This window comes from Sturnus vulgaris, chromosome 10 (assembly GCF_052056855.1).
Source record: "Sturnus vulgaris isolate bStuVul1 chromosome 10, bStuVul1.hap1, whole genome shotgun sequence".
Taxonomy (NCBI): domain Eukaryota; kingdom Metazoa; phylum Chordata; class Aves; order Passeriformes; family Sturnidae; genus Sturnus; species Sturnus vulgaris.
In genome coordinates, this window is record NC_142252.1 from 15,721,262 (window position 1) to 15,746,558 (window position 25,297).

Below are 25,297 nucleotides of genomic sequence, written 5' to 3' on the forward strand. Positions count from 1 at the left end.
TCTGAATGAGGGAGTTCCTTGCATCCTTTGACGTCCTACGTGCTATTCCCTTATTTGCAGCCCAGATAGATCTTCTTCCCACTTAGCTATGCAGACAGGGGAGTTTGGGTAGGTTTGTGCCTGGCACAGGGAGGGGAGATCAGTCTCCCGTGGCTTAGCGGGGAGTGTTCATGTTTTTACCTGCTTCTTGAACAGGAGGGAGTCAGGCTCAAAATCTGAAACTTTAGGGTTTAAAGATTTCACTCTTGAGCAGAGTCCACTTCTAAAGCTGCTCTTTTGCCCTGGGACAAAATACTGAATCTGGCAATTCCTCAGTTCTACAGGAGGATGCAAATTAGGGCTTGATTTTATTCAGACTGTCACAACTCCAAAGTTTCTTGGAAGCCAGATCCCATCCCAAACGCTGCTCTGCACTAAGCAAAGATGCAGAAAGCAATTCCCGAGCGCCGATCCCAGCGGCAGCACCACCACTAAAGCTATTTATCCCCGCACAGGGTTGTTTTTTTTTTTCACACGTTCTTGCCTTCTGTTTTTGCTGGAGCCTCAGACCCTATTGAGAGGCAAATTTTAGCCATCTGGCTAAGCAGGCTGTGAGGGAGAAGAAAAAAAAGAGACAGAAAACACAATGTGCATGGGCACACACACACACACAAAACTCTGGAGATTAGGGAAGACAAAAACTCCGCTGAATGCTGGAGCGCAGGGCAGCCCCGCGGCGGAGAGGAGGGAGAGGCGGGAGGGAGGAGGGCTCGGATGCGGGCAGGTCTGCCTGCCTGCCTGGATGTGGGGATCGGCTGCAGGCACGGGAAGGCGTGACCTGCATGGAAAATGCCAGACAGCTCCAGACGCACACACACATAGGCGCACACACGCTCGCAAATCTCCGGACAGAGATAAGGCGGACAGCGGAGCGCTGGGAACGAGGCAAAGCCGTCCCCAGCAAGCGAGCCGTCAATCCTCCGCACCAAATCCACCGGGAAAGTGTCCCAGCAGGAAAATGAGGTGAGTAGCTCCGCTATGGGCTGACCGGGCTCCCGCTCCCCGTGGTGCCATGGCATGGCCGGGCAGGGGGGGCCGTCCTGCAAGGATTCTCGGCGATGATCGCGGCTCCCGTTCCCCTATCCCTGAGCGAACAAGGCAATGCTCCCGCCCCGGCTTCGTGCCGCAGCCCAGCTTGCATGCCGGCATCCCGGCAAAGCCAGAGGGACATCCTGGCACGGGCACCGCTCTGCTGTGGCCAGAAAGGTATGAGCGAGGTGGGACCTGCTGCACGGGCTTCAGGATTCTGTGCACACCACGGTCATTTATCACTTTCACACGAGGTTAAGACTTTCCTGTCATGGGGAAGAAGTTTGATGCTGTTTTGTCTCCCCTACTCCGGGGAAAGCAGAGCCGCACAAGAAAACAGCCTGTTGAAATGGAGGAGATGATGCCCATTTACACCAGCTCAGCATCCAGCCCCCATGCATGTGCTCTGACCAGAGAAGTAACAGTTTTTCCCTTCATACATTTTTGTGGTTTCAGAAAAGCTGTCAGAAAAGGGCATGTGCAACCTCACTCTGCTTGAAAGAAAAATCATTCCAAATTTCTCAGCTCCCATTTACTTTTCTTTGTAACGAAGAACTGAGAAAAGTGATGGCACTACACAAATGAACCCCAGAAATTTACTGCCCTGGTTTTGAAAGAACACAGACAGGTTAAAAATAATCCACTAATGCAGCTTCAATTTCTTCACCAGCATACCTAAATCAAGCCCTGATTTTGAAACCAGGTGTACATGTATGTGTGAGTAGTTCCAATGTCTGTTGAACACACCTACAAGCCTTTGCCAGGCCTTAGTGTCTATATTAGAAATTCTAATCTGTAATGGCTCTTGTTTCCTGCATGTTTCTTTTCCTTTATATGGTCCACTATGTGTAAAGAGCCTGAGGTCTGCTCCTCTTTCTGGGTCCTTTGCAATAGCACAGGCTTTTGTGTTCACATCTCCAGCACGGGTGGTGTCCTCTCCTTGCACAGAGGAATACTCAGTTTATGCTCCCTTCATGTCAAATGAAGCTCGAGGCTGGTGTGAATTCAGCTGGACCACCACAGATTTACCTGTTCTGTCTGCCCTCCTCTGGGATAAACAAGTTGGTAACAAGTTGAGACAAACTCTTCAGACTGAGATTTTTTTTAAAGATGGCTTTGATGACAAAACATCCTTATGGATCTCAGCCTCTGCATGTTTCTCCATTTTGGGAAGAGAAGAGAAGAGAAGAGAAGAGAAGAGAAGAGAAGAGAAGAGAAGAGAAGAGAAGAGAAGAGAAGAGAAGAGAAGAGAAGAGAAGAGAAGAGAAGAGAAGAGAAGAGAAGAGAAAGAGAAGAGAAGGAAAAAAGAAAAGAAAAGAAAAGAAGAAAAGAAAAGAAAAAAGAAAAGAAAAGAAAAGAAAAGAAAAGAAAAGAAAAGAAAAGAAAAGAAAAGAAAAGAAAAGAAAAGAAAAGAAAAGAAAAGAAAAGAAAAGAAAAGAAAAGAAAAGAAAAGAAAAGAAAAGAAAAGAAAAGAAAAGGTAGAGTGTAACATGCAGGGTTGCAAAGCTGAGGCCTGGTTCCATCTTTGCCCAGCTGCAAAGATGTGTGCTGCTAATTGAGAGCTAATGGTCCCAATTTGGCAGGATGAGGCTCAGCAGTAGTAGTAATAATAACAATAATAATAATCATAATAATGACGAAGTTATTGCCATGATGCTTTCACTAAATCGATTTAGGAAGCATCATTATTTTATTAAGCATGCTTATGTTTACTCTTCCATTAAATGAAGATTTGCCCACCAGAGCTCCATTAGATAACGGATGTGTTGCCAATGGCTGCTGCTCCCAGAAGCGTGGGAAACACCGAGCTCCTGATGGCACTTCAGGCCGGCTGGGAGCTGTGGAGGTGCCTTTGCATCACTTGTGGCACCCACCTTTCAAAGGGGCTTTCCCCTCAGGGGAGCCACATGCAGATCCCACCTCCCAGGGGTTGCTCATGGTGCCGTGGTGCTGCACGATCCACTTGGGAAAAGAGATGAGCCTTCCCCAGGTATTGTCACTGCCAGAGTTTCATTTCATGTCCTCACATGTGTGTTCCAGGTACCCCCTGGCCTGGCCCTTCTGTGCCTTGCTGCTCTGCGTGGCAGATGCTGTGGAGCTGACAGACATGTTTGGGGAGATCCAGTCTCCCAACTTCCCTGACTCCTATCCCAGTGACTCAGAAATGACCTGGAACATCTCTGTGCCTGATGGATTTAAAATCAAGCTGTACTTCATGCATTTTGACTTGGAGTCGTCCTACCTGTGTGAATACGACTATGTGAAGGTGAGCTGTGACATCTCAGGGCAGATGGTGGGGTAGACAACAGAGCTGCTGGCCAGCTGGGAAAGGGTAGTGCTGGAAAAGCTGGGAACAAGACAGCTTTCCCCATTTTATTGGGCTCAGGAGCTGTCAGTCCAGTGGACCATGGGGAGAACACAGGTAAGCTGGCAGCATCCATTGGATCAACACTGAGTGGGTCACCAGAGTCAGAGCTTACCCAGACAAGAACAAGTTTCTGAAAGTATTCAAACACCTAATTCTTACTGCACCCGATGGGATTTTCACACCTATGGGCTGATAAAACACCTGTGGCTAAACACCAGTTTGTGCCACTCTGATGCCAGCAAGGAGAGCCCCTGAACTGGGCACATTTTGTCAGGCCATGGCTGTGGGTGCCTCTTGCAGCCAGCCTGGATCCCTGGCTACACCTTGTAGGTTCTAGGGACACCCTGTCCAGCCCCATGGGAAGCAAAAGGGGAAGATTTGACCTGAACTTGAGGCTGCTATGGAGGTTTCCAGGGAGCTGTCATGGCCAAAACCTCCAAATATTTCAGTCTGCTTCACCACCCAAAACTGTGGTGGCCCACACCACAGTGCCCCAGAGCAACCGTGCCTTTACACCACAGGTTTCTCCAAGCAGGGCTGTCCTTCACATCCAGGACAAGGGCAGCTCTCCATATCTTTGGAAATATTCAAGTGTGATGCTTCTGTCAGACCAGCAGTAGCAAGCAGGTGCTTTCTAGGTTGCCTGGCTGAACGTACCTTACATCATCACCCAGAACAAGCTCCACCCTGCCCCTTCACACAGAGGCAGGTGTAGCTTACTCCCAGGTCTGGAACTACTTGGCCCTGGTGCTAGTTGCCAGATAATTGAAATTATTGTTTTATTCTTGTCCTAAGAAGACAAAGCAAACATTTGTGTGTTTTTTCCTCTAGGATCTGTTGCTCCCTGCTTTAATTTCCCCTTTGTGCTGGCACTCACTCCGCTACTAACAGCTCTCATTGAGGTTTGATTAGCTCTTTCTGCTTCTCCTGGAGCTTCTCCAAGCACAAGGGCCCAGGGACATATATAGAGATATATTGCTTTAAAACCTCAATAAGCTCAAGGAACAGATTTCTTGGAAACTTTCTCCATTCCAAGCTTTACCCCTCCTCCCGCCCTTCACCCCTTGCTCTTTTTTCCTTTTTCATAAGGCTCCCTGTTATTTGGCCATGGTGCCAACTTGGCACCACAGCTCTCCCTGCCTCTGGATTTCCATAAGAAGGAGGTATTTTTCACAGGGATTTAGATCTCAGCTGTATAAATTTGCTCGGGGCTGTAACTCAGCTGGCGGAGCCTCCACCACAGAATTACATTTGAAAAGTGATGAAAATGGATGGATTATGGGAGATCCAGAGGTTACTCTGCAGGGTAAGGGTGCAATCTTGATGCTACTAAACCAGTGGCTTAGAAAACATTAAGGAGAGCAGTGAATGACTCTGTGGCTGTTTTCCTCCTGGGGTTTGTGTGTCCAGCTCTGTCTGCTCCAGTGCAAGGTGTAAAAAGAGCATCAGCCCCTCTTCGACAGACGCCACAGTGTATGGCTGTAGAATATAATTATACACCTGGCACAGGCAGGTGCTTCTCTGTAATATTCTGCTTGTGCCAGTAAGGAAGCTCAGAAGCACAGGCAGATCTCTGTGTTCCATAGTGCTCAATGGATTCCTCATCTATGAACTTGTACCATTGCTTTTTGAACTCATGGGTAACTTTAATCTCTGCAGCATCACATGCCAGAGAGTTGGACACATTCATATATGATTATGTGCCTCAGTATGTGTGAAGAAACTTCTTCTTGTTTGTTCAGGGTCTTCATCATCTTGACTGCCATAAGGAGGTTAAGAAGGGGCTGAGCAGGTGGGGACTCAACTCAGGACAGGCAAAAAGCCCCTGTGCCCTGGCCTTTGCTTCCCACACTCTTGGCTGCCCACACACCCAAGCTCTTAAGCGGTGTAGAAGCTCGTCACAAGTGGCAAGCTCAGGGTGATCTAAGCTGTAAATGCACACAGACCTCTGCCTTCGGGGTGGTCTGCAGAAGGGAACAGTTTCCAGAGCTCTGAAACAATGGCTAATTAAAACAATAGCTGTTTATTTATATATATGCACATGCACGCGTGCGCGTGTTGTATATGTATAAAAAGATCGTGGCTCCTAAAGAAATGCTCACAGCATGGGAGGCTTGTTTGTGCAAATGGGGATGGCAGAGAGAGGAGTTGCACTTCAGTAAGGAAGTGAGCCAGGAGGAATGGGAGGAATAGCCATCTCCAAAATACCCACCTGGAGAAGCCCCCCATGTAGGTAGAAAACTCCAGTCACATGCTGGGCAGCCAAGAGCCCAGCACATTTGATTTAGCCTTTCCTCATCTTTTGGATGGCTGCTGTCAGCCACCTGCCGGGTGCATGTGGACAGGGATGGAGCAGCCACCCACCCTGAGCTGACCTCTTCCTGCTCCTTCCCTTTGCTGTGCTGCTCAGCAGGCTCTGCCCAGCTCATCACCATCCACAGGGAAACAGTTTGGGGGCTCCTCATTTGCAGAGGGTTTCACCATGGTTTGCAAGCCTGCAGTACTGGCCCAGGGCACCCAAAAAGCCACAGCCCTGACCAGGAAATCAGGTTAAATGACTTGAACAGTGTCAGTGAGGAGCACTATGGCAGGGAGATGGGTGATGAAATCCTGGCTTCTAAGGGGCCATCATGAGTAAATCCTCAAGCTTATTATAGAGATCTGAGCCTGGGGACCTGTCTATGAGGTTTTGCACATTGCTCAGTCAAGCCTTAGAATGAAATCAGCCCCCAAGAGCTTGGCAGCCAGCTGCAGGCAGCTCCTTGATTGGAATGAAGATGGGGAGACACCTCATCAGTGATTGATGAGGCACTGGTGGGGAACATGCAGGACCAGGGAACAAGCTTGGTTTTTCATTCAGGGCAGTACATGACCTGGTGCTACCAGAAGGGTGATCAGGACCCATGTACACCTTCCTCTATTCAAACCAGGGAGAAAAAGCACAAACCAAGGTTTGGCATGAACTGGGGGTTCAGGAAGAGAACATTCTCTTTTGGCCCTGTTAAACAGCCCCAGCCAGGGGTCATTCATTCTCTGGGAGTGTGGAGTCCCAAAAGGAGCATTTTGAACCACAGGAGGCAGCTGGCAGAAGGGAGGGCCCGGGGCTTTGCCAGTTTTCTTTCCCATCCTGATAGCTCTCTGCAGAGGTGGCACTGGCCATTCCCCTGTGCCCCTGGGGACAGTGCAGGGGGAGGAGGATGACCAGGCATGGGAGCAAGTCATCAGCTCTTGCAGGACCTGCCTGGGTCTCTTTTCACCCCCAGCCCCTCCAGGGAACAAGCCTTGCCCAGAAAGAGGGCATGTGGGTGCAGCTGCCATGCAGGAGGGGCCAGATGCCAAGCCAAACCCACAGCACAGGAAAACAGCCATCCTCCTTTGTCACCCAAGGCAGGGCTGCCACCTATGTTCCCATGGAAATTCAGGGCAATTTCATGTTTGCATGTCAAAGGACCTTTGATGTATCTTGGGGAGAAGATCTCCAGGAGACTTAGATGGAGGCTTTTTCAGGGGCTGTCCCTGTTCATTCCCAAGTCAGTAGTAGCAGCAGCACTGTGGAAAAAAAGCCCCTTTGCTCTGGGTGTTGCCTTCTAGCTCGGCGGGGGCTGCTGTGTGCCCTGCCCTGGCTCTGAGCTTCTCCTCCCCATGTCATGTTCCCAGTGTCTTCAGCCCAGCACTGCGATTTCTCTGCCTAATGAGCCATTTATATATATTACAAGTGGTATGTTTGGCCTTCATCAGTCCAATTAGTGCATTCCTGGAGGGCTGGAAAGGGGGGGCTGCTGGCGGCTGTGTTTCCGTATGGCCTGCTCCTCTCCGGAGCAGACACCAAACTGCCCAAACTGCCAGGCCAAATTCCCCTCGGTGTTTCTAGCATTTCATTAACCCCCATGGCTGCAGGAGGGCTCCTTGGCATCCCCAACAGCCCACGCCCTGGGACAGCCTTTTTTTCCTGCCAGCCAGGGCATCCCAGCTTCTTCGCCCAAGGGGGGAATCAATGTGGGGCAGAGAGGGGCCCCACAGCTTGGAACACCCCTTAGTCACAGCACCAGCCAAAATGCAGAGATAGAGCCACAGCCAGAGAGGGACTCCAATCTCCTTCCATCCAGAAGCCTTAATAAAGGACTGAGGATGCAAGAAGAAACAGGGAAGAGAGCAGAAGGCATTGGCAAGGGTAAATTTAAGGCACAAGGGTGTCGCTATATTTTATTTTTCAAAGGAGGATTCTTTCAGCGTATTTTTATAGGGAATTTCTCTGTGGCAATTGATATTTCCCTCAGGGACACATCTTCTCTAGTGAAAACGTCGACATCATGACCCGAGAGGGAGAAACTCCAAACAAACAACCAGGATTTAATTACCAGCCTGCTCGCTGGATGTAAATGATCTACAAAAAAGTATACAGTCCCCAGCAGAAGCAGCAAATATTAACCAGGGATGATGACCTCTCTGTTTAGTTTACTGCTGAAGGGCTGCCTCTGCTCCCTGTGGCTCGGGGCATGGGACCAGTCTCAGATAAGGGGCTGTGGATACCCCCAGTGAGGAGAGCACAGCTCTCCTGGGGCCCATCCTGCTGCTCCAGGGCTGTGTCCAGGGATGCTGGGGGCAGTATTGGGGCTGGCCCCATGGCTGGAGCATCCCTGAGCTGAGACACTGGGAAGATTATCCTGCACTTTGGGAATGCTGTGCTGCAGGTCCTGCACTCTCTGGGGCCAAAGGCAAGGAATGGGAGCCCACACGGTGGCTCTTGAGTCCTGGCAGAGGTGACAGCCACCAGCCCCCCACAGAGCAGCTGGCTGGAAATTCCTCCTTCCCACAGATTTCGTTAAGAAAAAGCATTTTCTGTGGAAGAGGCTGCGTTCCACGTGGTGGCACAGCCAAGTCTGCGCATCAGGGCTGAAATGCCTTTTTCCTTCGCTTCTGATGATGGCACTCCCGTTTTTCAGTCTGAAACACTATTTCATTTCAAAACAATCTTTCAGATTTAAAAGCAATTCTAAAGCACCGCAGTATATTTCAAAGGGATTGAAACCAGATGGAGCCCAAATTACTTGTTTTCTTTTTTTTGCCCCAGAATGCTGTTACAGAGAAAAAAAAAATTCAATTGGGTTTTTGTCCCCAAAGCAGGGTGCGTGTTTTTTCTCGAAATTCCCAAAATTTATCATCGGAAAGTGTCTCTCTTTTCTGGCCAGCTTCAGCTTGTATGAGAGGATGGAAAATATCTGGAGGCAATGTCAAGGCATGCTGAGTTGCCATTTCCATGTTGGCTTTCCCTGGTGTGAACGAGTTTCCGCCTGTTTGTTCAGCTCTGGGAAATTTCCCTTTCAGCCCCAGACCCTTCCCAGCAGGCACATCCTGAGGGTCTCTAGGTGACAGGGATGGAGTCAGAGGAGGGTCTCATCTGGCTGATGCTGAGCAAACTAGGGACAGCATTCCAACACCTCCAGGACCCCATGGGCCCCCGGGCAGATGACTGTTTTCCCCAGGCATGTGCTGGGGGGCTGCAGACTTCATCACAGCCTCAATAGCGGTGGCTTGGCTCCAGCGGTGGCGGTGGCAGGCTGGCTGGTGGTGTTCATCACATTCCTCTGCCGAGGCTTATTCATATTCAAATCCCCTGGGGTAAAGCAGGCAGGGTGCTGGGAACTGCCTGGGAGAGGTCGTAGTTGAGACTGGAGTTGGGATGTGTAGGAGAAGGAGGTGGATCAGTGCTGGAGAAAACGGCAAGGAAAAAGGAAATGAGAGGGTTTCCAGGGAAAACTGAAGGTTTTTCTGCAGGGATTACAGTGCTTTAGGGCACAGATAAGGCTGTGCTCTAAAGGGATGCACACAGAGACTACTGAATGTGCTGATATGACACCAGGACACCCTGGCTCATCACTCCCCTTCCTCAGCTCTCTGGGTACATGATCAGACTCCCAGCAGTGCCTGGAACCACAGCTCTGGAGCCAGACAGAGAGCCTGAGTGGGAGGGACAGGACCAAGCTTGTCTAAGGCAGCCCAAGGGACAGAAATTAAAGCTGCTGCTTTGAGATGATGCAAAACCAATAGGCAGGGATTCCTCTAGGCCCCTCACACGGATGCTTGCTGTCTGGATCAGTGTTTGAGCCATGGGAAGAGGTGAAGGGAAGCATCTCAGGTACCACCAGCTGTGAGTGGGAATGACACATCCCAGGGCTGATTTTCACACCCCTTCTTCTGCACTGCCACCCCATGTCCCCATCCCACCTCCCAAATGGCTCCAATCCTGCATCCTCCCCTTACAGTTCCTCCCTACATCCTGGATGCCACCTGCTCTTGTCATCTGCATCAGAGGTGCCTCCAGGCAGAACACGCAGACCTGAGTCCCTGTGCGTGGAGACACTGACAAGTCCTGGCAGGGGACAGACTGGGCAAGCACAGGCAGAGGCATGAGCTCCTGGATACAGAGGACGATTCCAGTCCCAGCCTGACCTCCCCAGGGAACACACAGCAGGCTCTCCAGGCTCACCCCTTCTTTCTGCTAACAGATTGAAACTGAGGACCAGGAGTTGGCAACCTTCTGTGGCAGGGAGACAACGGACACAGAGCAGGCTCCAGGACAGCAAGTGATCCTGTCCCCAGGGCCCTACATGGGGCTCACCTTCAGGTCTGACTTCTCCAACGAGGAACGTTTCACCGGCTTCGATGCCCATTACACTGCTGTGGGTAAGCAGCATTTGAGCCTGCAGGGCCAGCTTGCTGGGGAAGGGAACCAGATTTGCAGGGACCACATCCCGGGTCAGTCTTGGGCTCCCTGGCAAGAGGAGAACTTGTGTGCAGCCTTTGGGCCATGTGGGACCCATCACATGGGATAACGGATTTCTCGGTGTTGTGGCAAATGTCCCCACGAGGAGTGACATGTGGAGAGCTGCAGGGTGACCTCCCTTCCTTGTCAACTCCATTCTAGATGTGGATGAGTGCCTGGAGAAGAGTGATGAGGAGCTGGCTTGTGACCACTACTGCCACAACTACATTGGCGGGTACTACTGCTCCTGTAGGTTCGGCTACATCCTCCACTCTGACAACAGGACCTGCAAAGGTACCACAGGCACAGCCCAGACACAGGGATGGGCACACAGAGGGTCCCTGAGTAGGCATCACACCTACTAAGCACAGTCAAAATGGTCCTTTTTTGATGCCAGGAGAGATGAAGTGCCTCTTCCCCTACAAACCAGTAGTCTGGGACTCCTTCTCCCTGTGGCTGTGCTCCTCAGCTAAGCCCTATACACCTCCTCAAGTCAGAAAAATATAAAGCTTTAGTCCCTGCTCTGAATCTGCATCATGGAGGTTAACTGGGACTACTCTCAGCCCAGGGTTTTTGTGCCATGGGCATAATTTGGAAGTTGGCTGTGTGAGATTTTCCTTGCATGGACACACATTTGGGATCTATGTACCCATATTTGGAATCCATGGATCCACCCAACAGACCCCACTCCACTGGGAGGATTCCTGAGTATGGTCAGGGTTGGGACATGAGTGTCAGGGCCCTGATGGAGCCACGGCTGTGTTTCAGTGGAGTGCAGTGACAACCTCTACACCCAGAGGAGCGGGGTGATCACCAGCGCTGACTTCCCCAGCCCCTACCCCAAGAGCTCAGACTGCCTGTACAGGATTGAGCTGGAGGAGGGTTTCTTCATCACCCTCAACTTCGAGGACAGCTTTGATGTGGAAGACCACCCCGAGGTGACCTGTCCATATGACCACATCAAGGTGAGCTGGGCTCTGCACACTCTTCCTCTTGTACTCACCTTTTGTGTCCCCAGTGCTCTGGTGATGAGATCAAAATCACCCCAGACTAAACAGGGATGATGGAATCAGCAGGAGCTCTGTGCTCTATTGACCCCATTTCTCTTACCACATTGCTTGTGGCCCTTCTAGCCAACAGTGACCCTCTTTCTGTTCACCTCCCCAACACATGGTACTTAAGCCCCACTCCAGCCCCATCCATTGGCTTCAGGGGTCAAAGAGCCCTCTCAAATCACCCACTCATCTTTGTCTGGCAGATCAAAGCAGGACAAAAGGAGTTTGGACCTTTCTGTGGAGAAAAGTCCCCAGGACGCATTGAAACCCAAACCAACAGTGTGCAGATCCGCTTCCACAGTGACAACTCTGGAGAGAATAGGGGCTGGAAGTTGTCATACACAGCAATTGGTAACTCCTGCTGCTTTCCTGTTTGCTGGGCTTGGGAATGGGAAGGGTTTTATAAAGCCTGCAGGTGGACATCATGAGTCTGGTGGTCCATGATCCTGTCTCCAGAAAGGATCTGTTCCAGAAATCACAAGAGAGGCATAAAATAACCTCTCCCTCCAAAGGGTTCTTTTTTCCTCTACAACAACTGGGCTCTGAAACAAGACCATATTGCAAAGTAGAGCAATTTTGGTCAGGATAATTGCACAAGCTACTGTTATTAGCTCCCAGATTTGTAATGCTCAAAGCCAGAGAATTACAGACTGAAGGAAACACATGGAACCTCCATGCCTTCTAAAAGCCTGGCTGAGCCATGCCAGTGTAGACTAAGAGTAAAAGCAGGGCAAAGATGCTCAAATTCTGCTACATGGGCTGGGTGGAAGAGCTGGGACTTTACATTTGCTCCATTTATTCCTCTGTTTAGCCTCATTTGCTTTTTATTCAAAGGAAATCCATGCCCACTGGTGCAACCACCAATCAATGGGAAAATTGAGCCTTCTCAAGCCAAGTACACCTTCAAAGACCAGGTTGTCATCAGCTGCAACACTGGATACAAAGTGCTGAAGGTATGGATTGACAACATGGAGCTGAGAATATGGGTAGGAAGAAGAGGCTACTTCCTCTCAAATCCATTGCTTCTCTGGGAGAGTGAACACAATCGCACATCATCCTCCCCCGCTTCCCAGGGACAAGGAAAACACCTCCTCTGAGATCCAACACCTTTCCTTCCCAAAGAGGCAGAGGAAAAGAGGAAGTAGCACTTCCCTGAGCCACCCTCTCAGCATCCTTCTGGAGCCAGCAAACTCATAGAATGTCAGGCTGGCACCTCTGCCAGAGAAAAAGTCAGCAAAAGCTCTGGGGCAGCTGCCAGGGCTCTGCCTGCCCCCCACCTCAAGTGGGCATTGGCTCAGCAGCCCTGCAGAGGCCAGCCTCCACTGACTGGGAGGTCCTTGGGGACTTGGGGACAGCTTCGGCAAGTCAAGTGGGGATTTTGGCAGGCTCTCTCTGGGAAACAGCTGAGAACCACAGAGAGTGTGGCTGACTCATGGGGTGGCTGCCTTCCCTCCAAGCCAGTAGCCCACTTTGACTTCCGACATGGACTTGGGTATTTCTCTGATCTCCTCCCAGTACCATCCTTCACGCAGAGCTGCCTCCTTACCCATCTCATCATTTACAACAGGAATAAGTGACTCCAGTTCTTTGGCTTTCAGCATGCCACTGAGTTGCTGGCAACAAGAAAACTCAAGTTTTTCATTATGATTTTATTGCAATTTTTAGCTAAAAAAGCCCTCTTCCAGGGGGTGCTGGATATAACTTGACTAAATCACCAAGAAATTCCCTTTTTATTGAGAGATTTATTTCTTTGCCTTGAACATTGATAGCTTGTTTTCTGTTTTGTTTTCTTTTTTGTTGGTACCTTCTGCACAGGATAATGTGGAAAGTGACTCCTTCCAGATTGAGTGTCTGAAGGATGGCACATGGAGTAACAAGATCCCTATCTGCAAAAGTAAGGACACCCTTCCCTACCCTGCCAATGTCCTTTTTCTTGCTAAAATCATTTCATGTTAACGGGAGCTGCCCTGCCAGAGTGGAGTTCCTTACTCAGAGACACAAACCCAGCCAGAGAGGCTACGTAACCCTGCAGAGCTCTTTTGGCTTGTTCTTGGATAACATAACAGGGCTCAGGCCAAATGCCACAAGCAGGAGATTGGTGCTTTTATTTAGATTACTCATATAACTCAATTTGTGAGCCACTTTGCCGTCTCCCTGTCAAAGAAAGAGCAAGCCTGGCTCTTAAGAACTGGCTCTGTCAGGTAAGCCTGGAATAATGTGGAAAAATCTAGTTCCTGGTCCAAATTTCCTTCCCAATGGAGGCTATTGAAGTGCAGGGTATTAGAGAGATCCCAGGGACTCGCCTAAACTGGGCACTGCTCAGGTAAGTGAGAGGGGAGAGAAAAATGTCCAAATATTTACAAACATTAAAATGGAAGAAAAGAAGAGAAGAAAAGCCATATGAAAGGACAGGCGATAATTTGAATCTTCTCTTCTTTCATCTAACCCAGCTCTTTTCTCAACTCAGGCTTGGGAGATTTATCTAATCACACCTTTTCCCTTTGCCCCAAACCTCTCAAAGCTCAGGGAGGCTCTCACTGCTGCTCAGTGCCATAAGGCTGGCCCAGAAAGGAGAAAAACAGCAAACATGGTCAGAGATTGTCCCAGGTCCTTCCAGGAGAGGCAGGAGGGGATGCTTTCTAGGGATGTTGGGATCCAAGTTCTCGTCATCTGGGCAGACTCTCTTTCTTTTCATAATATTGTGCATCTTACCTTGGAAGAAAGAGTATTTCTGGAGTTCTAATTAATGTTTTCTCAAGCCAAATGGAAATTGGAAGGCTCTCAAACTTGCTAAACAGATTAATAACTGAAAGGGCTCCTTAAAAACTGTGGGGTCAGTGATGTCTCTACCCTACTGAGGAATTCCCCATCCTACACTCACTACCACAGATTCCCGCTGATTTTATCTAGCTTGAACAATGATCAGAGAAAATCATCTAAAAATTAGAACAAAATCTAGGTAAATATTTTTAACACCAAAAAAAATTTCTTTTAGGAAAATTAAATTTTTACCTGCATTGTTCCAGTTGGGTTGGAACTGATCCCTTCTTGTGCAATATGACTCCCTACACTAAATTTCTAAGACCTTTTTGGAAAGCCAAGAAGCCCCTAAATGGGCAATTTAGGCCTCCAGACTGCAAAGACCTCCACCTCCCTAGGATGTCTGTGAGAGGCAGGGCACAAACAATGCAGAAAATAGAAAACTTCTCAGCAAATCCAGCTCCATAGCCTGGAGAGGCTAAACAGAAACCTGTGACAGCTTCTCCCAGTCACCATCCCCAGGATGCCCTGGCTGAGCAGAGTGAGGGGGTCCCCAGCAGGGCCATGGCTCCACTGGCATCCACAGCACCCTGGCACGGCTCACTGGGAGCTCATTAACGATTCTGGTGTTTTGGGGGCTGGGTTTCCTGCATGTCTCTCTCTGCTCATCTACTAATTGGGCTTTCTCTCTCTGCTCTCCTCCTTCCCCTCTGCTTTCGGTGCAGCTGCAGACAGAGCCGACAACCAGACAGAGGGAAGAGCCGGCTCCGAGCAAGTGGCCGCATGAGGCGGGCGCCAGCCATGCCAGCCTGTCTCGATTCCCCTCTGATCTGTCCAGTACCCAGGGCAGGTTCCCTTTCCACTGGCCTGGCTGCCAAATCCATCTCTGTGGCTTGTCTAACTGGCATGGCACTCTTAACCCCCGCGCCTGGTGCTTTCTTAACTCCGTCTCCAGAAGGGTGAAGGAAGTTGGTGTCGAGCTCCCCTTTCCACTGCCCCACATGGGGGAAGGGGGCTCACCTGGCCCCAGCACCACTGCCTGGGGACCACGTGCTGCTGCCAGCTCCCAGCATTTCTGCATTCCTCCCTCTCCACTCAGACTCCTGGGCTTCCTCAGCGCCCCTTCCAAGGCAGCCGTGCGAGGATTGTGGCACAGCCACCCGGTTGGTTGGTTGGTTGCTGGGTTGGATTCAGTCTCCCACTGTCCCTCCTCACTGGCCCAGCATCACAAATAAGAAACACTCCTTCCTCTCCTCTCTCCAAGAGTCCTGGTGCCTTTCAGACCCTCCAGACAAGGAGGCCTGAAGGATGGGTTGGCATCACCTGCCCCTTCCTGCAGGCACTAAGCCCTGGCACCGAGACAGGGGGATGGATGTTCCTCTGCTTCCCCTTTGCTCCCCACGGCTGGCCTGGCAGAGGTGAGGATGGACTGGCCTCAGGCTGGCTGCAGCTGAAGGAGGTCAGAGCCTGTATCTGGGGCAAACAAAGCCCCTGTACTCCCTGGGAGGCGAAGGCTCCACTAGGACAATGCTGGGATGTGGACCAGAGGCTGGGGGAGGAGGAGGAGGAGGTGTGTGTTGGGGATGTCAGTCCTCTTCTGGTCCTACAAAGACAGAGATGCTAAATGGCTCCTTTCCTGAGGGAAAGCTCTAGAAAGGCTCACAGAACGAATGCCCTCCCCTCACCCTTTCAGCAGGACTTGGGACACTGATGCAGCAACACCTCTCTACAAGAGTCCGTTCTCCAGGGATCAGGCTTGCCCAGGTCTGAGGGACACACAGGGATGAGATGGGCTGTGTGGGTCAGTGAATGCTGCCCTGCAGCCATATACAGTCCCAGAGTAGAGATGCACGCCAGGATGGTCCCCTGACATTCATTCCCTCTTTCCTGCAAGGAAACAGGTACCCACAGTCTCCACCCAGCCTGCCTGCACCTACACACTCATCCCATCACTTGCTGTCTCTACAAACAGTGGAGGGCACCCTGGTGAATGGTGAACTGCAGTATTTTGCCATAAACCAGGCTTTTTTCACCCAAAGAATTAGGCAATCCTGAGCAGTGGTACATATTTCTGGTTCCAGCTACTATGCGCAGTGAATTCTCTCTTTGTTAGCCTGGGTCAATTAGGACTGCTGTCCTCATTCCCTTCGCATCCTGGAGCGCATGGGAACCAGCAGACCTCTTAGACATAATTCCTAATCCACAGGACCTGCTTACTGCAAAGTCACTATTTTTCTACTCAACCCCTCATCCTAAACACAGCAGAACCCAGCTCCACAGCACTGCATTTCTTGGCCGGATCAGACTGTCCAGTGGGGCAGGTCACCCGGGATGGGGTAGGGGAAGGGAAGCATCACCCAAATGTGCTGTGAACTGCCCACATGGAGAGAGGCTCAGCTCCAAGAGGTGACTCCTGGATTTGGCAGACAATCCTTGCCAAAGCCTGAGGTCCTCCCTAGAGTGTTTGGCACAAACCTAATACAGGGGACAAGCTGCAGGGAGAGGCTGAGCAGAGCACTCTGAGAGATTATGGGGAGAAAGGGAACCACGGACAGGCCATGGGGAAGGGCAATGGCACCCCAAAATTCTCCCTCCATCACACCCTGAGTCAACACCAGGAACTGGTGAAACAGAGCCAGCCCTGCTGATGTCTTGGGGGATGGAACAGGTTTGGTCTCACCCACATGTACTGGCCTCACCCCTGCCTGCAGACTCACCAAGCCGCACTCTCAATGTCCTTCATCTCCTGCTGTCATAGGACAGCTAGGACCAAGGGCTGTTCCACCTGATCTGTAAATGCTCATCAGCAGTGTTTAATGAGCAAGACCAGAGCAGGAAGGACAGGGCTGTGCTCTCAGCAAAGCCCTGTGCATAGAGGAGCACCCCTGATGCACAGCTGGTGAATCACTGCCTGCCTCTCCCTGCAGACTTCTACAATGCAAAGACACACTCTGGGACCATCTCACCTGCCAGAACAGGCTTCTTCCCCTCTCATTGGTGTGGCAGAGGGATCTTGCACTACATGGAGGAGCTCCCAGGCCTGAGGTCTCCACCAGTGTGAGTGGTGTCAGTCACACAGCCTGTGGGTGGGACATGCTGATGGTGTTCCACAGTGCCACTCATGTGCTGAGTCTGCAGGGTGGCCTTGGGAAGGTTTCACAGAGCCAGGCTGCCCTGCCAGGACAGAACCTCCTGCAGTGCCCTAGAGAAAAGGGATACAACATTATACAGGCCCGTGGTCTGCCCCACAAGACCGCTATCCCATGCTAAAGCCCAGCACTACCTGCCTGCTGGCTGGCTGAATACCCAAGATACAGCACAGGGTTCAACCCCCATTCTGTATTGGATTTCAGTTGCTGACTGCAAAGCGCCGCCGGAGCTGGAGCATGGCTTTGTCACCTTCTCCACCAGGAACAACCTGACTACCTACCAAGCAGCCATCCAGTACCACTGCCAGCACCCCTATTACCACATGGCCCCCAACAGCACTGGTGAGCAGTGGGGCCAGGACACATCCCCGTGGCACAGTGAGGGTGGGCACATGGGGTGCAAGTGGGGGAAGCTTGGGATGGCAGCTCCAGGGTGTTCTGCAAACAGCAGGCGGTGGATGTAGCCTACACATACCAAACCCTGTGTCTGCCATGCCTGGGCTGTCAGACTGGACAAATCCTGCTCCACAACAAGGTAGGATGGAGCTGTCCTGCTGGCTGCTTTTCTGATTGTTTCACAGCCTTGGCAGAGCAGTGTGGGTGTTCTGTATTCTGACTTCTTACCCTGCCATCTGCTCCCTGCAAACTACAATATTTCCTGTGTGTCTGCGAAAGGAGCTGCTGCTGGAGAGAGCACCAGGTCCAGCAGCCTCTGGAAGGGCTCTGCAAGGCTCCTCATCCCAGCACCCAAATGTTCAGCAAAGACAAAGCTGAACAGATAGCAGCGGGATCATATCAGACTGAGTGTTTCCTGCCATCCCCCATGGCCCATAACCACAGAAAAACCACAAGGTGGTTTATCAAGCCCCACAGTTCTCTGTACCCTTCAGACCCAGTTTTGGACAGTAGAAAGGGTGCATACACAGCCCAGCCCTTCTCCCTTCTCCTCCCTCAGCAAGCAAAGCCAAAAGAATTCCTCACATTCTTGTCTCCCTGCTTTTATCTCCCTGCATATGGTCCCAGCATCACATATGAATTAGCAAAATGGGCATTGGCAGCATTTTTATGTGGAGGCAGCTGCCAGCAGAGACTGAGGCTGTAGCACAGCCCTCCAGACAGCTCAAGGCAATGAAACTGAGGATGGGGACATGTCCCTGAAACATGTCCCTGCATGGGGGAGGGCTACCATGGCTCCCCAGCAATGGAGCACAGAGGGCATTAAAAGGGAGGTCAGTTCCTGCTCTGAAAAAAGGTTCAAAGAGCCCTGACAGCTGGGCATGGTCTCCTCACGGGAAAGGACAATCCCTCATGCCAGGAGCAGAGCCTAGCTAACACTTTGCTCTCTTCCAGCCACCTACACGTGCGATGCATTGGGGCAGTGGAGGAGTGAGGAGCTGGGCACCAAGCTGCCATCCTGCCGACCAGGTACTGCTGCTAGGGTGGCTGGTGCCCACAGCGAGGGGTGCTGAGCAGGCACACACAGGGATGGGATGCTGGCACGCAGGGAGGGGATGCTGGCACGCAGGGACCCTGCTCCTGGTGACAGTGCCAGCTATACATACCCAAGTGCATGGCCAGGAGGGTGATGGGGACAGAGGGTTCCCGCTATCCCAGACAGTCAGGGTGCAGTGGTGGCACCGGGGTCACAGCCATCCCAGTTGTCAGGGCTTCCCAAGCTCCCCACTCCAGCACACAAGGAAACCAGCAGCCCACTGGCCATACTCAGCCCCCAGCATCTCTGGAGATGTCAGCTCCTGTTGGCAGTGTTTACACATCCAGTAGCAATTATCACCTCTTCAAGCCTTCCAAAAAAAAACCCCAAACTGTTTTAAAGGGAAGGAAAATTCCCAAATCTTTGAGCAGTGGCAGAAATGTTTGCAGCCAGCAAGTTTCCAGGCCAGGCACTTGCTCGGGATTAAACAAAAGTCTCTGGGACAGTTTCTGGCCGTAGCCAAGTGTGGGGCCAGGCTGGCTGGCACGTCAGGGGCCTGGAGGCAGCTTGGGTGTGGATTGTGGTGGGATGTGCAGGGATGGCTCTCCAGAGAGGTGCAGGGATCCGGCTGCCGTGCAGCAGCTGCAGCTGCAACCACCCTGGAATTCAGACACTAACCCAGCCCCATGGAGGGTATCTGCTCTCCAGCCATATTGAGACACTGCAAGGCAAGAGGAAGGACTCCTAAGATTCCCTGCATCCCACAAAACTCCACGACCAGGGCTGTGGCTGCTCTTGTTGTGGCAGCTGCTCTCCGCATCTCTGCTTGATGTTTCAGCCTGAACTAATTTGAGCTGGGAGCATACGGGGACAGCTTTGGGGCCATAGCTGCTTTCATGGGCCATTTCCAGGCCTTGTGATTAGTGACAGGAGTCAGAGAGACTTCAGGAAAATGGAAAGTCCCAGAGAGAGGGTGACGCTCTCCTGAGATCGGCATCTGCAGGCAGCAGCTGGCCAGCTGCTCTTCAGATCTTCCCGTGTCTCACGCACCTCCCCATCAACAGCAATCTCTCTTACAGGCTGCTCCATGCCTGCCTCTGCCATTAGTGGGAGCATTTGCAGCCTGGTCAGCATTTTTGATATGTAATTTAATAGAATAAATATTTGGCTGGATGTACTTCCTCTAAAAGCATCTCCCTGGGACAGCCGTCAGCTTCGGTGCAGCCGAGCAGCTGGGCTGAGACACAGGAATTCTTTTCCTGAGCATGGTTTCTATTCCTTTCAGCACTGGGAAAGACAGAGATGCAGAGCACATGCAGAGACACATTCACCACGTGCCCTCCTTCCTAGAGTTACATTTTTCCTAGAGACAGACCCCAGCCTCAACAAATCCACATTAGCAGCTTCCAGTGCCCCGCCTTGGTTCCAAGACTGATTCTCATCCTGACCCCACCATCCTGAGGGGTCAGAACCTCTGTTTGTGAGGCTTTGCATCCTCCTCTCACAGTACAGGTGGCATTGAAGCAGAGTCCCAGCACTTTCCATGGAGGATCTGGGTTTTTTTTGCGGACTGAGAGGGATGAGACCAGCACCTGAGTTGCTGTGATTCAGGACTCTTCCAGATGTAGGACAAGCCCCAACAGGCTCCCACAACTTCCCAGTGACATCAGCATCCCCAAGCCACCTGAGAATGCCCCTCCACAGTGCTGCCACAGGCAGGAATCAGCCCCACCACCAACAGCCACGTCCCAAGGCTTAAGTTCCCTGGGGACAGGATTGTCCCTCCCCACTCTGTCCAACCTTTCAGAGCCACCTTCAGCATCCTGATTCTTTCATCTTCCTATCAACATGCCTAGATAAAGCTCCTGGAAGCAAAGTGGGCACCATGTCAGGGCTCTTCAGGCATTAATTCTGGGTCTGTTGAAGAGCTGAAAAGCTCTGGTTTGGCTGCCAGAATTGTGGCTGATGAGACACAGGAGTAAAGCCTATGGTGCTAGGCAACATCCCATGGCCAAGCCTTCTCCAGCCACAGCAGCTCCAGGAAGGCAAATGCCATGGCTGTGAGAACACAGCCCTCGTGACAGGTCTCAGAGTGAGGGGTGAGACTGGGTTGATGTCAAGCTCCAGTCCTCCCACCATCATTCCCCTGGGTCTCTTGGCACACTGAGCAGGAGCCAGACAAGTGCCTGAAAGGTCTGGGAAGGGCTGGGTGAGCTCACAGGTCACAGTGAGGCTATAAGATTACTCATTTGACCTTTCTGCTTCTGAAGTGATGTGGATCACTCCAGAAACTGAAAATGGAAACAAAAACAAAATCAAAAAGGACAAAAGAGTGTTGGGTTTGAAGATAACCAGCCACATGGCATAACCCATAGGGATTGCCCTTTCCATTTGTTCTCTAGATAAATAAGCTGGAAGTAACTGTCCTGTCCTTTCTGTCCCCAGTGTGTGGCCGGCCAGCTCGGCCTCTGCCTGGCATCATCAAGCGCATCATCGGCGGGCGGAACGCAGAGCCCGGCTTCTTCCCCTGGCAGGCCCTGATTGTGGTGGAGGACATGTCCCGAGTGCCCAATGACAAATGGTTCGGCAGCGGGGCCCTGCTCTCGGAGTCCTGGGTGCTGACGGCCGCCCACGTGCTCCGGTCCCAGCGGCGGGACAAGACCATCATCCCCGTCTCCAAGGAGCACGTCACCGTCTACCTGGCCCTTCATGATGTGAGGAACAAGATGGAAGCTGTCAACAGGACAGTGGAGAGGATCATCCTCCATGAGGAGTTTGACATCCAGAACTACAACCATGACATTGCGCTGGTCAAGCTGAAGGAGAAGGTGACCATGGGGAAGTACGTCATGCCTGTCTGCCTGCCCCAGTTTGAGCACGAGCTGGAAGGGCCTCACCCCAACACACTGGGGCTGGTGGCTGGCTGGGGCATCTCCAACCCCAACATCACGGTGGACGAGATCATCAGCTCAGGCATGAGGACCCTGTCTGACATCCTGCAGTACGTCAAACTGCCCGTGGTGCTGCACGCCGAGTGCAAGACCAGCTACGAGTCGCGCTCGGGCAACTACAGCGTGACCGAAAACATGTTCTGTGCAGGCTACTATGAGGGGGGGAAGGACACTTGTCTGGGAGACAGCGGGGGAGCCTTCGTCATCCAGGACCCAGGAACACGGAGGTGGGTGGCCCAAGGGCTGGTCTCATGGGGTGGCCCGGAGGAGTGCGGCAGCAAGCAGGTGTATGGTGTGTACACCAAGGTCTCTAACTATGTGGACTGGGTGGAGCAGAAAACAGGCTCCTCAGAGAGATGGACATTTCTGGACCCAGAGCTGGAGAGATGAGTGACTAAGCAGCCTGCTGCCACCGCGGCTCCCTTTCTTCTTGTTTTTATTGTTTAATGTGCTCCAGACTCGGGTCTTTCGCAAGCAATAGCCACGATACTCCACGCACGCCAAGCCCTTGCCAGGTCATTTGTTTCGCTTGGTCCCGCATCCCTTTGCTCGCATTCTTAGGAAATGCTTGCTAGGGAGCTGCAGGGAGGGGGTGAAGGACAAGATCTCAGCTGGTGTCCTCCGCATGTGCTGCCCATCTGCAAACCTCACCCACACTCCAGGGAACTTCCCTCCAAGCCAGGAAAAAGGCACAGCAATTGAGGCAGCGTTTCCCTGACACCAAAGTTTTGTGCCGTGCATGGGGAATTGTCCCCACTCCCAGGACTCTCCAGCCAGATTTCTCCATCAGAAGATGCAAGTACAGAGCTTCAGAGCCTATGGACAGTGCAAGAAACCCATGTGGGCAGGCCTGGGCCTCACAGGTTCCCCACGCTGGTGAATCCCTTTTCTGTGCAAGGAGTAGTGAGAGAATCCTGGGAGTTTGCCATTATTTTTATATGCAAATAAACATCCCTTCCTGATGGCATCTCAGGTAATACCCACCTGGCCCCAAAGAGGTGAGGATGCATCCACATTTAGCCCTAAACTTCAGCCGTGGCTGCCAAGACAGCACCAGCCCAAACAGGATACCTGTATCCTGCCATGTGGGATGAGCAACCCACAGAGGACATGAGGACATAGAGCAGGGTTTGGACTCAGCATCACCCTGACATCCAGGCACAAAAATTTCTCCAATCTTCTATCACCTGAAGCCTTCTCCAGTCCCACCCCAAGATTAGCTCTGTGTTTTTCAGCCAGAGCAGACCTCCCAAGGAAAGTTTTCCATTACAAGACAGCTTCACATTGGCTGTATTGAAGCAATACTTATTTTCAGCAGACTCATTTCATATAAAACACCCTTCCTTGGCTTTCATCTCTTTCTTAGGGGCCTGGTTAGTCCTGCATGACTGTTTATTCATTCTTGCAAGAACCTAATCCATTTTAACTGCTTTTGAGGCCACTGGTTTAGCTGATTTACAGGTTACCAGTGGTGTTCAGTGTCTTTTCATGGCTCTGGAGGCCTATTGCAGGTGTCCGAGTCCTTCTAGACTGACTCAAACCCACCTAACACACCAGAAGTATCCATATCTCCCCAGCTTCCCTCCATGGCCCATGCAGACAAGTCCCAACAAGGAACAAGGTCAAGTGAGCTGTCCTTCCTTCAGCAGGGACACCTTCTCCTTCATTTGCCAGCAAAGCCCTCCCAAAGCTGTAAGCAACATGCAAAAATTGCCTGCTGTGCTCTAGCCTCCTTCAGGCCTCTCTTTCTCCTGCTCCTCTTTTGGGTTTTTCATGAAAGGAAGAAGCCAACAGTGGCTGAGCCACTCTGACATTTTGCTATCATCCAAAAAGCCATTTGTAGAACTTGTAGAGGAGCAGAAGGCCTAAGGAAGGTTGAACTTGCAGATACACTATGAACTGTACTCTTGGCTATGTCATGTAACTGCAAGGGTTTTTTTTAATATAAATGTATATCTTTTTTATATATATTACATTCTGTAAAATATCTGATGTCAGGTAAGGATGGTTCTCTCAGTCTTCCTCCTGAGAACAAAATAAAACTTTTTTATGTACTAAGCTTGTGCCCTGTGGCTTTTATTCCAAGAGGAACATAGTCAAGGCTGGTTGCTGATGTCTGCACGCCTGCACTCCCAGGAGAATCCTCACACCATCCCTCACTCTGACGGCTGCTCAGCCTTGGCCTGTGCAGCTTCTTGGGCTGAGACAGACCCTGAGCAGCCCCTGAATACAAATTACAAAAGAAGGGTAACAGAGGAGATCCTGCCTCCTTCAATTATTTGTAGCCTTAGCACATCACTGAATAGTGGGGTAGTGGCAGGAGCAGAGGGCAGCAACCTGTTTGCTGACAATAGCAATTAAGTCTGAGTTCAATTGGCATGAGGAAAGAAATGTGAGATATGTGATTTTGCTTTAAAAAGTGTGAAAAATCAGCCCATCCCCACTAGCTGTTGGACTGAGAGAGCACATCCTCACAGCAGAGGATCTGCAGTGAGCTCAGATGCAAGCTGAGGCAGGGACAAAACTCTGCCGGACATCTCTGCATCAAAGACTGTGAGAATCTACACTCTGGAGAGAGCTAAAAATAATAGGGACTGTTTCCTCCTATGTGTATCCAGGGCTGGGAGCTGGGTTATTGATCCCTATTTTCCTATGGCACAGAACTGAAAAACAGCACCAGGCTCCTCTGCGTTGATGGAAGGAGGGTGGTGGATCTGGCTCACTCAAGGGTCTGTTAACACATCCAGAGACATCACGGGAGTAAAGAAGAGGAGAGAGAAAAAGCAAAATAAAAGCATGGTCCCCTGAGCATTAAACCATCATCTGTAGGATCTGAGCCTAGACAGCCCTGGGGCACATTAAAAAATATTGCTGCCCTTTAACAGATCACTGGTAAATCCAGACTGTCCCCGCCTCCCGTCAATAGCTCTGCCGGGAAATCCCATAGCCAGCCCAGCCCTCGCCCCCTGCTCACGGAGCTGCGGCTGCCGAGTGCCAGCCCCGAGTCCCCCACGGGCACCGCGGTGGCTGCAGGGTGGGCTGGGAACACGCAGCCGAGGAGAAAAGTGAGACCAACAATGGGCTTTGCATTTTCTGGCACCTCGCAACCTGCCAGAGTGGTGAGAGCTTCTCTCCAGGGAGACAGGCGCGGAGACAGCTATTTATCAGTCTGGCTGTGGTGAAAAGCCAACAAAACATCCCTGGGTGAAGTTTTGCTGTCCCTTGCTGCGAGTGCCAGACGTGAGCTGAGAGCTGGCTGTAGCAGAGCCCAGTCTCAAACAGACTGGGGGGACAGACAGGACCCGCACAGAACCCACAGAGACAGCATCCTTCTTCCCTCATCCCCTGGGATGGCCTCGCTGTTCCCATGACAGCAGGGGCCTGGCCAGGCCAGAAGTGCTTGCTCTGAACCCCAAAAGTGCCAAGAGCCACAGAAAGCAGAATTTTGAAGGCAGTTTGCTAAGAAACTAGTAATGGGCAGAACCGCATATTGCAAAGGGGTATCCTGGAAAGGACCCCAAAAATGAAGCCATGGCTGAGAAGCCCATGTATGCACAGTGGCTCTGAGTACTGGGGAGGAGATGAACGGGCTGCATGAGGGAGGGGACATGCTTGCACAGGATGAGGACACAGGCAGGCAAGAAGGCAGCAGTGAGGAGGGACCAGGGAAAAAGGAGCATATTCACACAAGGTCATGGATGGGGGAGCATGGCGGGTGTATAAAACACTTGCAGGGGAGCAAGAGAGGAGT

The 25,297-nt window shown here is 51.4% G+C and overlaps 1 protein-coding gene across 1 annotated transcript; it reads left to right on the plus strand.

The window, feature by feature from the left end:
• Nucleotides 1–747: 747 nt before the first annotated feature.
• MASP1 (MBL associated serine protease 1) lies at nt 748–23,542 on the plus strand. Its single transcript, XM_014871672.2, has 11 exons — nt 748–1,002; nt 3,109–3,334; nt 9,943–10,120; nt 10,362–10,493; nt 10,968–11,164; nt 11,458–11,605; nt 12,089–12,207; nt 13,070–13,148; nt 17,368–17,505; nt 18,514–18,588; nt 21,041–23,542. Exons 1-11 carry the CDS (start codon nt 782–784, stop codon nt 21,934–21,936), a joined length of 2,409 nt encoding a protein of 802 aa, XP_014727158.1. The 5' UTR covers nt 748–781; the 3' UTR covers nt 21,937–23,542.
• The last annotated feature ends 1,755 nt before the right edge of the window (nt 23,543–25,297 follow it).